The following is a 12,369-nucleotide window of genomic DNA, read 5'->3' as shown; positions in this document are numbered from 1 at the left end:
CCCATAATACATGAAATAAAGGTGAACAAGTTTTGGTTAATAATGAGAGTGAATCATAGATTTTTAATGGTTTCTGATTTATTTTCTTCTCAAAAGCAAAGTGTTCCATATGAAAAGTTCTTAAGGAAGCTGGGCTTTCCGTCAGCACACAGATCAAACAAGAGCCTTGCATTGCACAGGCTGACATGGCCAAGGAGTGGGTTCCTCCCCAGGTGGCTGGGACAGCTGTGTTCCAAGCCTCCAGGTGCAGCCACACATGAGAGGGATAAGATGGATGGAGACCAGATGGAGTAAAGGCCACAGCCTGGGACTGCTTAGACAAACCCCTGGGCACATATTCCAGGGAGGTGACATTCTGCTAGATCTGACAAAGCTTCCTCCAGGCAGCCCTGGCTTCTTAAAAAGGAAGGGGAAAAGGTCCCGGGGAGGAAGGGGATAGGAACAGCCTCAGACGGTGAGTCATGAGCTGTAGGGAAGAAGCTATGCCTTACAGTATGCAGCGCCTAAGGAGGATTGCAGCTGGTGTGGCTATTGGGCAGGACTGGAAAGAGCTGGGGCCGAAAGAGGAGGGCCAGGCATATGGGGGTGGGTGTTCTTGGGTGCAGCTGGATTTGCCTGTCCAGTCCCAACGGGAAAGCGCTGGCCCACCAGGCAACCACAAGTTGGCAAAGTGGAACAGACCAGAGGCAGGGTGGCCTGTTCCACGGCCTCCCTGCTGTCTGCCAAGCTGCAGGCAGAAAACCCACAGAGAGAAGGCCTGGTGCCCCTGCTAGCCGCAGCTCCGGGTAGCACAGCAGGCCACAGGGGGGTGCATGCTCTATCAGGGGCCCGATGGGGAGGTGCTTACAGCTTTCTGAAGGGAGTCGATGAGGTTCTGCAGGTCGATATCGTCCCGGTAGGACTTGATGTTGCTCTCGAAGAACTCCCGGAATCGGTCCCTCACCCAGTCCTGGAACAGGAAGGCCAGCACCGCCACAGCCAGCTCCAGGAAGAAGATGAGCACGATGGTGCCACAGAACTGCAGGGGAAGGGGACGGGAGCAGGAGTCACCACCCCACCAGCCTGCACCCCCACACACATAACCCCACCTGACCCGGAACCACCATCCTTGGCAGAACGTGGACTGTGCACCTGAGAGTCCCACACCGGGGCCCCGAGAATCCCACACTTGGTTAGCTGGGTGACTCTGGGCAACTTCGCTTCATCCGTAAAAAGGGGTTATTTATCCCTACCCATGTCACTGCATTGCTGTTAACAGTCACATGGTAAAAAAGTGTGAGAAAACTCCAAGCCAATGTGTCAATCATTTGCTATGAAGCAGCCCTCCTCCCTGGACAAGGAGGAAACCCTATCACACGAACGAATGGCTGCCCTACCCCAGCAGTTCCACCTGGACCCTCCAGGGCAGCATCCTGGGGTATCGGCTCCTTTAGGACAGACACTGTGCCCAAGACACTATCTGACGACTCCCCCTACACACACAAACCCATTGAGTGCCTACATATCTGTCACCTCACTTTATGGATGAGAAAACTATGGCTATGTCACTAGGTACATAGCTTGCCTGAGGTCACATAGTTCATGCAGGACATGTGAGTTCCCCGCAGGGCTCTTTACAATTCTGGAAGTGCCAATGTTATCTGTACCAACTCTGCATGAAAGTATATGATCATCAGCTGCATAAAGACCCCTCCAGAAGCTCTCGGCTGCCCCTGGCCACAAGGAGTGGTGGCATTCTGCAAGGGGCCAGTGCAGCCACAAGTCCATATCCCATCAGGGCAGACTCCCAGCCTGCAGTCTGTGCTCTCACAGACATTATCACTGGCCATACAAGACACTAAGCAGCTTGCCACAACCAGCAAATTTGGAGTAATCTTTCAAAGTAAGAAAAAGGAAACACACACGCACATGAGGCCTGCCAAAACGTAATCTCTGTTCACATAAAAGCAAGATGCTAAACACAGTTGTTGTTGTTGTTGTTGTTTTCCAGAGAAAAAGTTAGGGGAAAAAAAAAAAAAGCCCATAGCTTTGCTTTTAAAATTATGTCCAGGAAAGAGAAAGCTTGATTTAATCAAGTCAACAAACAATACAATGCAAAATATGATAATGTGTTTTCCCCACCAGGTATTATTTAACTGAATATATCTAAAAATGAATTGGTATCTAAATATAAAACTAAACTCTTAGTAATCTGCAGTTCTGCCAGGAAATTTGGGATTCTGACTTGTATATCCAATACACTCACACATCCTTGGAGAAGGGAAATGATTTAAGGTTACTTGCAACATCTTTTGATCTTAGCCAGGAAGGGCAAAGGACAGTAGCAGACAAACAATTCTTTTAAAACTTCTGAAAGAAGATAAAAGGCAAAGGAGCAGGGAGTAGAGCTGGCCTACAGGCAGCTGGCTCCTCCCACCAAGGGCTAAAAACCAGAGGGCACCTAATTCTCCTGTCGAGAGGAACCAGCTTCTCTAGACAGTAGGGTGCAAAGGGCTGCCTCCTGCCCCCAGGCAGGGGCCTGGGGGAAGCTCCTAAGAGCTGCCACCTGCTCTGACCAGGTAACATATGATCCTGCCCAGCAGAGCCTGCACCCCATTCCATCCTATCCCACTCTTGTCTCTGTGGCCACTCACAAAGTTGAGCAGGCAGATATTCTCCCGCAGAGCCCCCACACAGCCGGCGAACCCCAGGGTGAACATCACCACGCCCACCATCAGGACCAGCACCACGGGGTCGATTCCATGCATCCGGGTCACTTTGGTGAGGTCGGACAGCACACCCTGAAAGAGACAGAGAAAGCAGGGCAGCATCGGCCCGGAAGGGGAGTCAAGGATGCCGCCCTGGGGGGTGCAGGTGGTACTGAAAACAGGGACTTGTCTCCCCAGGCTCAGTTCTCTTGTTAACAGCCAGGCCAGAGTCCGGCCCCATCCATGCCCTTAGGGGCCCCTCTGACCAGCAGATCCTTGCCCACCTCAGGTCCCAGAAAGTGTTCCTGGCCTCCACCTATGCTGTGAGTTCCTCCTAGGCGGCCACCAGGCTTCTTTTGCAGCCTGTGGGGTGTCTATTCCAGGCCTGGAGGGAAATGGGGCTCTGTGGCCTGTGGTCAAACTGGTCACCCTGGTGGCTAACCTTGTTAGTCCCCTAATTTGGCACCTAATTAATGAGGAACACTACTCTTCTGAGATGAAAACAGCCTCAATATGAACACTCTTGTGAAAAACACGCCCAAGGGCAGGCCAAAGCAGTGCTGTCCATAGAAGTTTCTACACCAATGGAGGTGTTTTAGACTACACCCCCACTCTCTGGCCACAGGCGTTACGGAGCACTTGAAATGTGGCTAATGAGACAGAAGGACGGAATTTTCATTTATATTCAATTTCAATTTAAATATAAATATAAACACAGTCACATAATGGGCAGAGCAGTTCCGTAGGGTTTGTAAAATGCCAAGGGGAAAGCTGAGCCCTGGAGATTGAGTCATGTAGCGTGTTTGCAATTCTGTTTCTTAGATGATGGTTGAACTAAGGGACTGGAGAGACCACAGCCCCCCTTCCAGTCACTGATCTCTGTTACAGTTTAACTGCCTCTTTCATTGTTCTTTACTAACTCAGATCAGATATCATCTAAGACCCAGGGACAATTACATCTTCAGTGTGGAATGTTAAACATACCTTTCCTGAAAGAAAAAGACCGCCTCAACTAATCAGAACATTGTGACTAAGCATCAAGACATACATAGGTGTCTGGGCATGGCGGCTCACGTCTGTAATCTCAGCACTCTGGGAGGCCAACGAGGGCAGATCACTTGAGGCCAGGAGTTCAAGACCTGCCTGGCCAACATGGCAAAACCCGATCTCTACTAAAAGATACAAAAATTAGCCAGGCATGGTGGCACATGCCTGTAATCTCAGCTATTCGGGAGGGTGAGGCACAAGAATCTCTTGAACCCGGGAGGCGGAGGTTGCAGTGAGCCAAGATTCAGTCACTGTGCTGAATCGGTCTGGGCAACAGAGCCTCTGTCTGGCTTTGTCTACATAAATGATCCCAAGCTCCTACACTTCAAACAGGAAGGCTGACTTCCATTCTTTGGAATTTGTGCTTCCTGGGTAGCCCTGTCCTCAACATGTGTGCTTGAATAAACTCTCTCTAAACTAGGTTCTGGCCTTTTTAATTATTTTAAATCGACAGATTTGCTCCACACTCAGGGCCACACCCGGTTAGGTGGCTGCAGTCCCAGGGGCAGCCACACGATGGTGCTGTGAGGCACAGATTGAACCTCCTTCTGGGTCACAGGGGCACAAGGACATCGCACCCCAGCTCTTGCCCTTTCGGGGGTTCACAGGCCACTTGGAAGTTGCCCAAACCGGAAGGTGGGCCTTATCCTGTTCGTAAGACCATGGCAGGAAAAGCCTGCAGACCTACGTTCTTCTGCCTCCTCCTGCTGGAAGCAAAGCGATGTTCCACTGAAGGAAAAAGGCCTGGGCCCAAGATGCTAGAGGAAACTTCAGTCCTGGCTATTTCCGGCCAGGCCTGCTCCACCTTACTGCTTCCCTCCCTTTCCCCCTTCCCTCCCTGGCCCTTTTCAGCCCTCACCGCCTCCATAGCACCCCTGCCACGGGGCAATAAGCAGCAGCACAGCCCCACCCTGCCCATATCCAGTCTCATCCCCTTCCTGGAGCTGCAACTGCCCCATGTCCTTCCAGACAGTAGATGCCAGGTCTCCACTCCTCCCCTCTCCTCCTGAGGTTGGGCAAGGAGGCCCAGAGGTGCTTAAAGGCCCACCCCTGTCCCACAGGGCACCCTGGGGGCACGCCACCCAGCCCTGCTCCCTGCTCTTTCTCATCCTGGAGGACAAGGGCTTCAACAATAAGCATGCCTGTGTTCAGGGACCTGCTCGCTTGCTCCCTGAGGCACAGACAGGGTCAGGAAGTTGGGTTGCCCCAAGCCTGCTCTGGGCACAGCTGCAGACAAGAGCTGAGCTCTCCACATCCACAGGGCTCAAAACCCAGTCAGCCCAGCCCAGCCCATGCCTCCAGCAGCTAACATTATCATGTGGGCAGAGTAGCAAGAGTTTGTGCGTGTAAAGATTAGCAACTACACATCTTGACACTACACAAGAAATGCTTGTTGTCAGGGAACAGATTGGAGGAGGGAAAATGAAGTCCAACGAATCTGGTTTTGGCTGCCTGAAGCTCAGTGGCCTGTGATAGTTACACCTACCTTTTCGCTCCATGCCCACAGCCCGACTCCAAGGAAGACAACTCCAGCCAACTAAGTGGGGCAGAGGAAAGAGAGAGAGGGAAGGAAGTTAGGATGGAAACCAACACTGCGAACATGCTTCACAGAGCAAAGTCCACACTGCCAGGCAGGGCATGCTCCTAGCTCACATCCCACATAGCCCCTCAGGCCCTGCAGATGACAGATAACCTGAACCTACCTTCCTGAATGTCTGGACAAACTCCTTCAACCTCAGATGACCCTATGCCCCAGGGAGGGAAGAGGAAAAGATCTCACAGCAGACTCCACCCTGGAGAGACTATGGGTCACAGATACCAGGCTGTGCCGTTTCTTCCTCTTTTTGCAACCCTGAACTCATTTCAGTGCACTATCTGGTATATACGAAGACATCACCCCTTGGGAGGGCTAGCCCAGGTCCCCTCAGAGGTTCCCAATGCACGATGAGGCTGCATAGGACCGGGCACCACTACACGGTAAGGATGGGGGGGAAACAGAGCCCAGGATCTCTGCCACACACCCCAGCTCTCTAGCCCTGGAGACAAGACTCCAGGCACAGATAAGCAGCTATCCAGACGCCCAGGCCAGGGCTGATCCTCCTCCCCACTGTATCTACACCAAGCAGGGGGGTGCACCGGTGCTCAGGAAAGCCTGGGTTTTTAGCTAGAGAAAATAGGCCTGCTCTAAGCAATAAGCTCACCCCAGAGGAGAAGCACCCCCAAGCCTAACTTCCCACCTGCAGGACCCTATATGTGCACCACAACAAAAAGGGGCCCTCCCAAATACATGACACAGGTTCCTAAACCAGGGAGGGCTTTTCCACATAGAACAAAACACAACATGGGCTCTGCTAATAAAGCTGCCTCCTATTTTTCTGTGACTACTTTACACCACACTGCCATTTCACTGCCATTTATCACCATCTCACGATAAATAACAGGACCACGCTTCTCTATGACTACCAGTGATCTCAAGCCTTGAGCCACTTCTGCCTATTTTACTCAATAACTAGCCCCAGGGGCTAGAATGGAAAGAAAGGGCTCAAGGAAAACCCCAGGAAGTCTTACCCAACCCTGAAAGTAATCTGTGATCCAACCTCTTCTGGATCACAGATCACTTTCAGAAAATGCACAAATGCCCAGTATTTTGTATGAAATTTTAGAGGGTTCACAGCTTCCCACTGCTGGCTCCCACAGTGGTCTGTGAACGCTAAGTGAAGAAGCCCCACCAAGAACTAATCCCTCCACTTTACAAAAGCAGAGGCATTGAGGCCCAGGGAGGGCCAAAACCAAAGTGCCAGGCAGTGGGGAGAAGGGCTGAATCACAAGTCTCAGTTCATTCATTCACTCCTCACTCATTCATTCAACAAATATTCACGGAGTACATCCCGAGTGCCAGATACTATCTCAAGTACTAGATACAGCACCAAGCCAAGGGGGCAGAGCTCCCTGGGCTCATCCCTAGCCCTCGGTCCTCCCCATGAACTGACTAGCTAGGAAGGGTTTTCCTGATGGAATGCATGACCGCTTCGTTTCCCTCCCCAGGTGTCTTACACTGGCATGCCGAGCGAGCCTGCAGGCGACTGGTCACCACCTGCCGAATTCTGCAAGCTCCATCCCCACCCATCTTATTCAAGGCCCCCAGTCACCTGCCTCCCTCTTGCCAAAGCTGGAGGCCAAGACTTTTCCTTGTGGTATCTGACCTCAGTGGTCACAGCTGGTCATTCTCTCCTCCTCCGAGCACTCCACTGACACACTCTGCTTCGGGGACCCCAAGCATATGCCGACTGCCTTCCTCCCTGCTACTCCTCCTTCTCCTTCAGACCCCTCTAGACACTGGTGGGCGTCACTCACAGTCCTAGCTCCTTCACCCTGCCCTGAGCCCTCTCAATGATCTCATAATTCACAAGGCTTAAATACCATCTAAACACTGCTGACCGACATACCCAGATGTCCAGTCCTGGCCATGCCCCCGGTCAAATACCCTAATGTCTAGTTTACTTGTCCTCCAAAGACAGCTAATGATATTTCACTCTTATTCTGCCCCACTACGCAGCCTTGGTCCCCCGACCCCAACCCAACTCATGCAACTCTTCTCCGTCTCATTCAGTAGCACCACCTTCCCAACCAGCAAGTGCAAGAGAGAAAACCCAGACCCTAGGCTTGGTGCCTTCTTCCTCTTTTGCTCCACACTCAACCCAGAGGACCCTCTGCTGGTTCTGCCTCCAAATACACGGTGCATTCAACCAGCTTTTCTCCAGAGTCTCTGCTCCCACCTGCCCCGGCTCAACCCATTCGGGTCTGGATCCCAGTCCTCACTGGTCCAAGCAACGAGACCGGTCCTTCAAAAAAATACAGAGCTGGGAACTCCCCTCCTCGAAACTCTGCAGTGACTTCCCACGCAGACCTAGAAGAAAATGCACGCTCTCTCCCATGGCCCCCAAGGGCCTCTGCAGCCAGGCTTTGCGTATACCTCCCAAGGCATCTCCTTCCCACCTCCAACCCACTCCCCGGGCCACCCTGACATTCCTTCTGTTTCTTGAAGTCATCAAAATCACCCCTGCCTCAGAGCCTGGACATTCTTCCCTCAGCCTGGAATGCTCTTCCTCCATATCCATTCCTGACTCCTCCCTCGCTGCGTTCAAGGCCTCCTTTTACCACCCTTCGTGGAACTGCTTCCCATTTCCCACGTGTGACCTCCTCTGTTGATTTTCTTTGTGGCACTGATCCCAGACCACAGGGCCTGTCTCTCTATTGTGTCTCCCCAGCTAAGCCCTTCTAAGGCCAGAGATATTATCTGTTTTGTTCAGAGTTGCAGCCCAACAACGAGGAGGGCTTGGCCCACAGTAGGCGCAGAGTAGGCATCAGTGACTCCCCAGGACCCAAGACCAGGACAGTGCTTGCCTGGGTCCTTCTAGTTACCCCTAGGCGCACTTTTGGGTGTGATTCGATCCAAAAGCATTTTGAGCAAATGTGGGCTAAGAAAAACTCAGCCTGGCCCAGTTCCATGGGCCAAGCTCTATATAGGGGCATTCGCCTACGGTCAGAGTAGAACAAGCCCAGAGGCCGATGCCCCATCCAGCATTCCCAACAGACATTCCAGCCCCTGCCTAACCACTTTCCAAGACAGTCCACTCATCCCCTGGTGCCACATGGGACAGGTGAGAAAAGTCTGCCTTAAAGACACTCAACAAAACCACTGCTGGAGCTCCCCTCTCTCCTCCCCACTGCACTTCACAGCTCACCCCTTCTCTCACCTTGACTACTAAGTCTGACTTCTAAGTGTATCGTTTCCCACATTAATACCAGCCTCAGGCTGAGAACAGTAGCTCATAGCAATTTGGGAGGCTGAGGCAGGAGGATTGCTTGAGCCCAGGAGTTCAAGACCAGCCTGGGCAACACGGCAAGACCCCATCTCTTAAAACAAACAAACAGAAAGTTTTTTAAAAACTAGTTGGGTGTGGTGTCACATGCCTGTATTCCCAGTTACCAGGGAGACCAAGGTGGGAGGACTGCTTGAACTTGGGAGGTCAAGGCTGCAGTAAGCTGAGATTGCACCACTGCACCCCAGCCTGGGTGGTGACAGAGTAAGACCAGGTCTCCCAAAAAAAAAAGACAAAAAAAAGGGGGCCTCAGTTCCATCTATATTAACAGGTTTCTGTGAATTCATGCTGAAGTGCTACATTAATTGCTCTCCCAGGTGACTAAATAGATACAATAGGAAAAGGTGACTGGTTTCACAAAAGGAATTTTGTTCTGCACAAGTTCTCAAAAAAGACCCATGACCTCAAGAGCTGTTCATATCCCCACCCTCAGGGGCACAGTGCCCATGCAAAGGTAGGCCCACTCCTGCTCACCTCTGCTGCAATTGCCCCTTCCCCAAACACAGGGCCACTTACCGCTCTGCATATGGCCCAGAGACCATACCCTCCTTCACTTGCTGATCTTCTCAAGGCCCCCAGGGAAAGCCCTGGCTGACTCTGTTTGCTGGGGAAGCCAGCTCCCTACCACTGCGTGCAGTTCTCTTTCTCTCAGCTCTAAGAATAAGGGCTTGGCCAGGCATGGTGGCTCACACCCGTAATCCCAGCACTTTGGGAGGCTGAGGTGGGTGGATCACCTAAGGTCAGGAGTTTGAGACCGGCCTCACCAACATGGAGAAACCCTATCTCTACTAAAAATACAAAATTAGTTGAGCGTAGTGATGCATGCCTGTAATCCCAGCTACTCGGGAGGCTGAGGCATGAGAATCACTTGAACCCAGGAGGTGGAGGTTGCGGTGAGCCAAGATGGCGCCATTGCACTCCAGCCTGGGCAACAAGAGCAAAACTCCGTCTCAAAAAAAAAAAAAAAAAAGAGTAAGGCTTCGTGTTGTTTTCCATTCTGTCTTAAAGGAAGAACTAAAGTTAACTCACACCGGAAAGACAGGAACTTGGGGATCACATGTCAGATCATGGGTTCAACAAACAGTGACCCAGGGCAGGAACTCTGAGTACCAACAAATCTGGTTTCAGAGACTAGGAGATTGAGGGAGGACCAGACAGGGGAAGTGACCTGCCTGAGAGCTCACATAACAGTCCCATGAATGAACCGGGTCACTGGCCCGCTTCACCCCATGGTACCCTTCCCTGGAACTCTGCAGCAGATGGTCTGTGGGGCCAGGCTGGGTGAGCCCTGACCGCTATGAGCCCTGGCTGCCAATCTTCTGGGAGTGAGGGTTCAGCTGAGTATCCTCTAGCCTCAAGTGACCTTCTTTGTCTCCCTCCTATGACCTAACTGAATTACCTACTGAAGAACGGAGCCCAGCTCTGGCCCAGCTTGAGGGGAGGCCAGCCTTCTGTTTGCTGGACCAGCGAGCTCCTAGACTGCTATGGTCACTGTGAATAGCTGCCCTTTCCTGGGAGCTGTGCACTGCATTAAACACTTAATGGACCTAAGGCTATCCCTCCACATCCCATAACACTGGCTCAATTACCCTCATTTTTCAGATGGGAAAGCTCAAATGTAGAGCAATTTGGTCCTTTGCCCAAGGTCACATGGCTAGCTGGTGGCAGACTTAAGAACCAAACCTGGATGCCTCTGACCCTAGCAACACATTATCTTACCACCCACAGAGCAGCTGCCTTCCACACAGGGGCACTCACACAAGGGCCCGGGGATGTAGTAATTCCATAGGGGGGCTTTGGGGTTGTGCAGCTCTAAAGCCAAATGATCCACACTGTCAGGTGGTGAGACCACTTGTGTCCCAACCAGGGCAGGTGGACAAGGCAGCAGGGCCTCTTTGTGGGTCACTGCAAAGATTAAATATTGACCTTTCACCTTAGGAAAATGCCCCTGCCAAAGGCAGGAGGTCCTCCTGGGGCACTCTGGGCTGGTCCAGCCAGAGTCCAGACACAAGAAATCCACTTACCACATGAGCAAGCACATGGTACTTTACCCAAGCACAATCAAGTCACAAAGGAAGTGACACCCAGCCAGGCCCTGCTGAACTGGAGGAGAAAGATGCAGCTCCAAGCAGGTCAAAGGCAGCCTCTCACCCATGATTTAATGGCCTTGGCTCCTTGCAAGATTTAAGCATGTATTAAAGTACTTGGCAACTCCTGCAGGCCCCAGAGGCCTTTCTTCAGCAAGATCAAGGCGAACCACCAGCAGCAGGCGATGCTCTCTGGCTCTGCCCTGCTGGCCTCTGGGTCTTGCACAATCCATGCGCTGACTCAGGCTGACATTCACAGAGCCTCTTCCCCTGAACAAAGCCGGCCCTAGGTCCAGTCTCTGTTTACAGCTGCCTAGTGACAGGGCCTCATGCGAGTCCGATACCTTTTCTGAGCCTATGCTCTCTACAAAACAGGAATGATCTTTCCTAGGTCACAGGAAGGTTGTAAAGATTAAAAGAAGATCCTACGTGACATGCTTACTCCAGGCACAGAGCCAGTCTCAAGGTGGCCATGCCCTCCTGCAGGGCAGGCAGAGCAGAGACGTGGGGGGCGTTCGAGGATATGACACAAGCATCTGCTGTCCTGAAGATACCGCGTCTCCTTCTTGTGACGCTGGTGTTCTGTACCCCACTCCCCAATTACTTCCAGCACCAGCCTCCGTCCTAAGACAAAGTCCTCCTTTCCAAGGGCACCTGTATAACTGGGCTTCTGGAGACAAAAGTGAAGCACAGCTTAGGGAAACAGGGCCTTCTGCAGGCTTTTCGAGTGAGGTAGGAAAGGATGATGGAAAGAAAACACCAGGGAGCGGAGGAAGCCAGGACTGAGTCTCAGCTTTGTTCCTAACTTACAGAGTCAGGGCCTCGAGGAAGCCATCCCTCTCCTGGGTCTCAGTCTACCGATCAGCAAAATAAGCAGCAGCAGGAGACGGATGACCTCCAAGGACCCATGCACATGCACTCCCACTGGCTAAGCTTTGCCATTATAAATTACACCAGATGGAAACCCCAGGGTCCTGGCACTCTCCAGAATAGGAAATCCCAAATCCAGGCCTGAGGCATTCAGGAAACAACAGCAATACTTGTGGCCACTTGAAATGCTGATGATTCAATTGAACTTGAGGCCAAAAAGGACCAGAGGGTGCAGACCCCAGACCCAACCTGGCCCTGAGAGCCCAGTGGGCCAAGGGAGGAGTTGCAGTTAATCGTCCTGTGTTGAAAGTCTGAACCAAGCCACTTGTCAGTGGGAGTTCAGAAGGTCTGGGAGCCAGAAGGGATGCTAGGATTTGGCTTCCTTACGACACAGGGAAACAAAGCCCAGAGCAGGAGGTACCTTGCACGGGGTCACACAGCTATCACACCCCAACTTTTCCTCCTGCCAGAAGGGTGGTTCTGAGAAAAGGCAACAACATGTGCCCTCCCAGCAGAGCCAGAGAACCCATGCGAGGGCCCCATTGTGGGGAAGGACTGCGCAGAGGGCTCCAGGGGCAGCTTCCACAGCTGTCTCTGTGTTGCCAGATAACAGGGAGTTGACCCCCACTGAGCCCCGCCCAGGAACCTGTGTCAAGGCCCTTGAAAGGAAGGAAGGCGGAGGGAACACAGTCATTCAAGGGAGGTGACAGGCAGTACCCCCAGGAGAGAAGAAACCCCCACCCTAACTTTGGTACAGTTCACAGTGATTAACAGTGGGTAGAAAACCAAGATACT

General features: G+C 52.2%; 1 protein-coding gene across 4 annotated transcripts in view; it reads right to left on the bottom strand.

The window, feature by feature from the left end:
- The window catches only part of TSPAN14 (tetraspanin 14), a 67,148-nt gene that overhangs the window by 12,521 nt on the left and 42,258 nt on the right, over positions 1–12,369 (bottom strand). For 3 of the 4 annotated variants that reach the window (XM_033209292.1, XM_033209291.1, XM_033209293.1), the window contains 3 exons: positions 5,221–5,271; positions 2,634–2,780; positions 848–1,018 (listed from right to left, as the gene is read on the bottom strand). In XM_033209292.1, coding sequence (XP_033065183.1) covers positions 848–1,018; positions 2,634–2,780; positions 5,221–5,271 — 369 coding nt within the window. The remainder of the gene's footprint in view (positions 1–847; positions 1,019–2,633; positions 2,781–5,220; positions 5,272–12,369) is intronic. The other variant, XM_033209295.1, reaches the window with a different exon arrangement.

This window comes from Trachypithecus francoisi, unplaced genomic scaffold, assembly GCF_009764315.1.
Source record: "Trachypithecus francoisi isolate TF-2019V2 unplaced genomic scaffold, Tfra_2.0 Lachesis_group9, whole genome shotgun sequence".
Lineage (NCBI taxonomy): Eukaryota > Metazoa > Chordata > Mammalia > Primates > Cercopithecidae > Trachypithecus > Trachypithecus francoisi.
The sequence above is the reverse complement of the archived record's forward strand: the minus strand, read 5'-3'. Positions and strand labels throughout refer to the sequence as shown.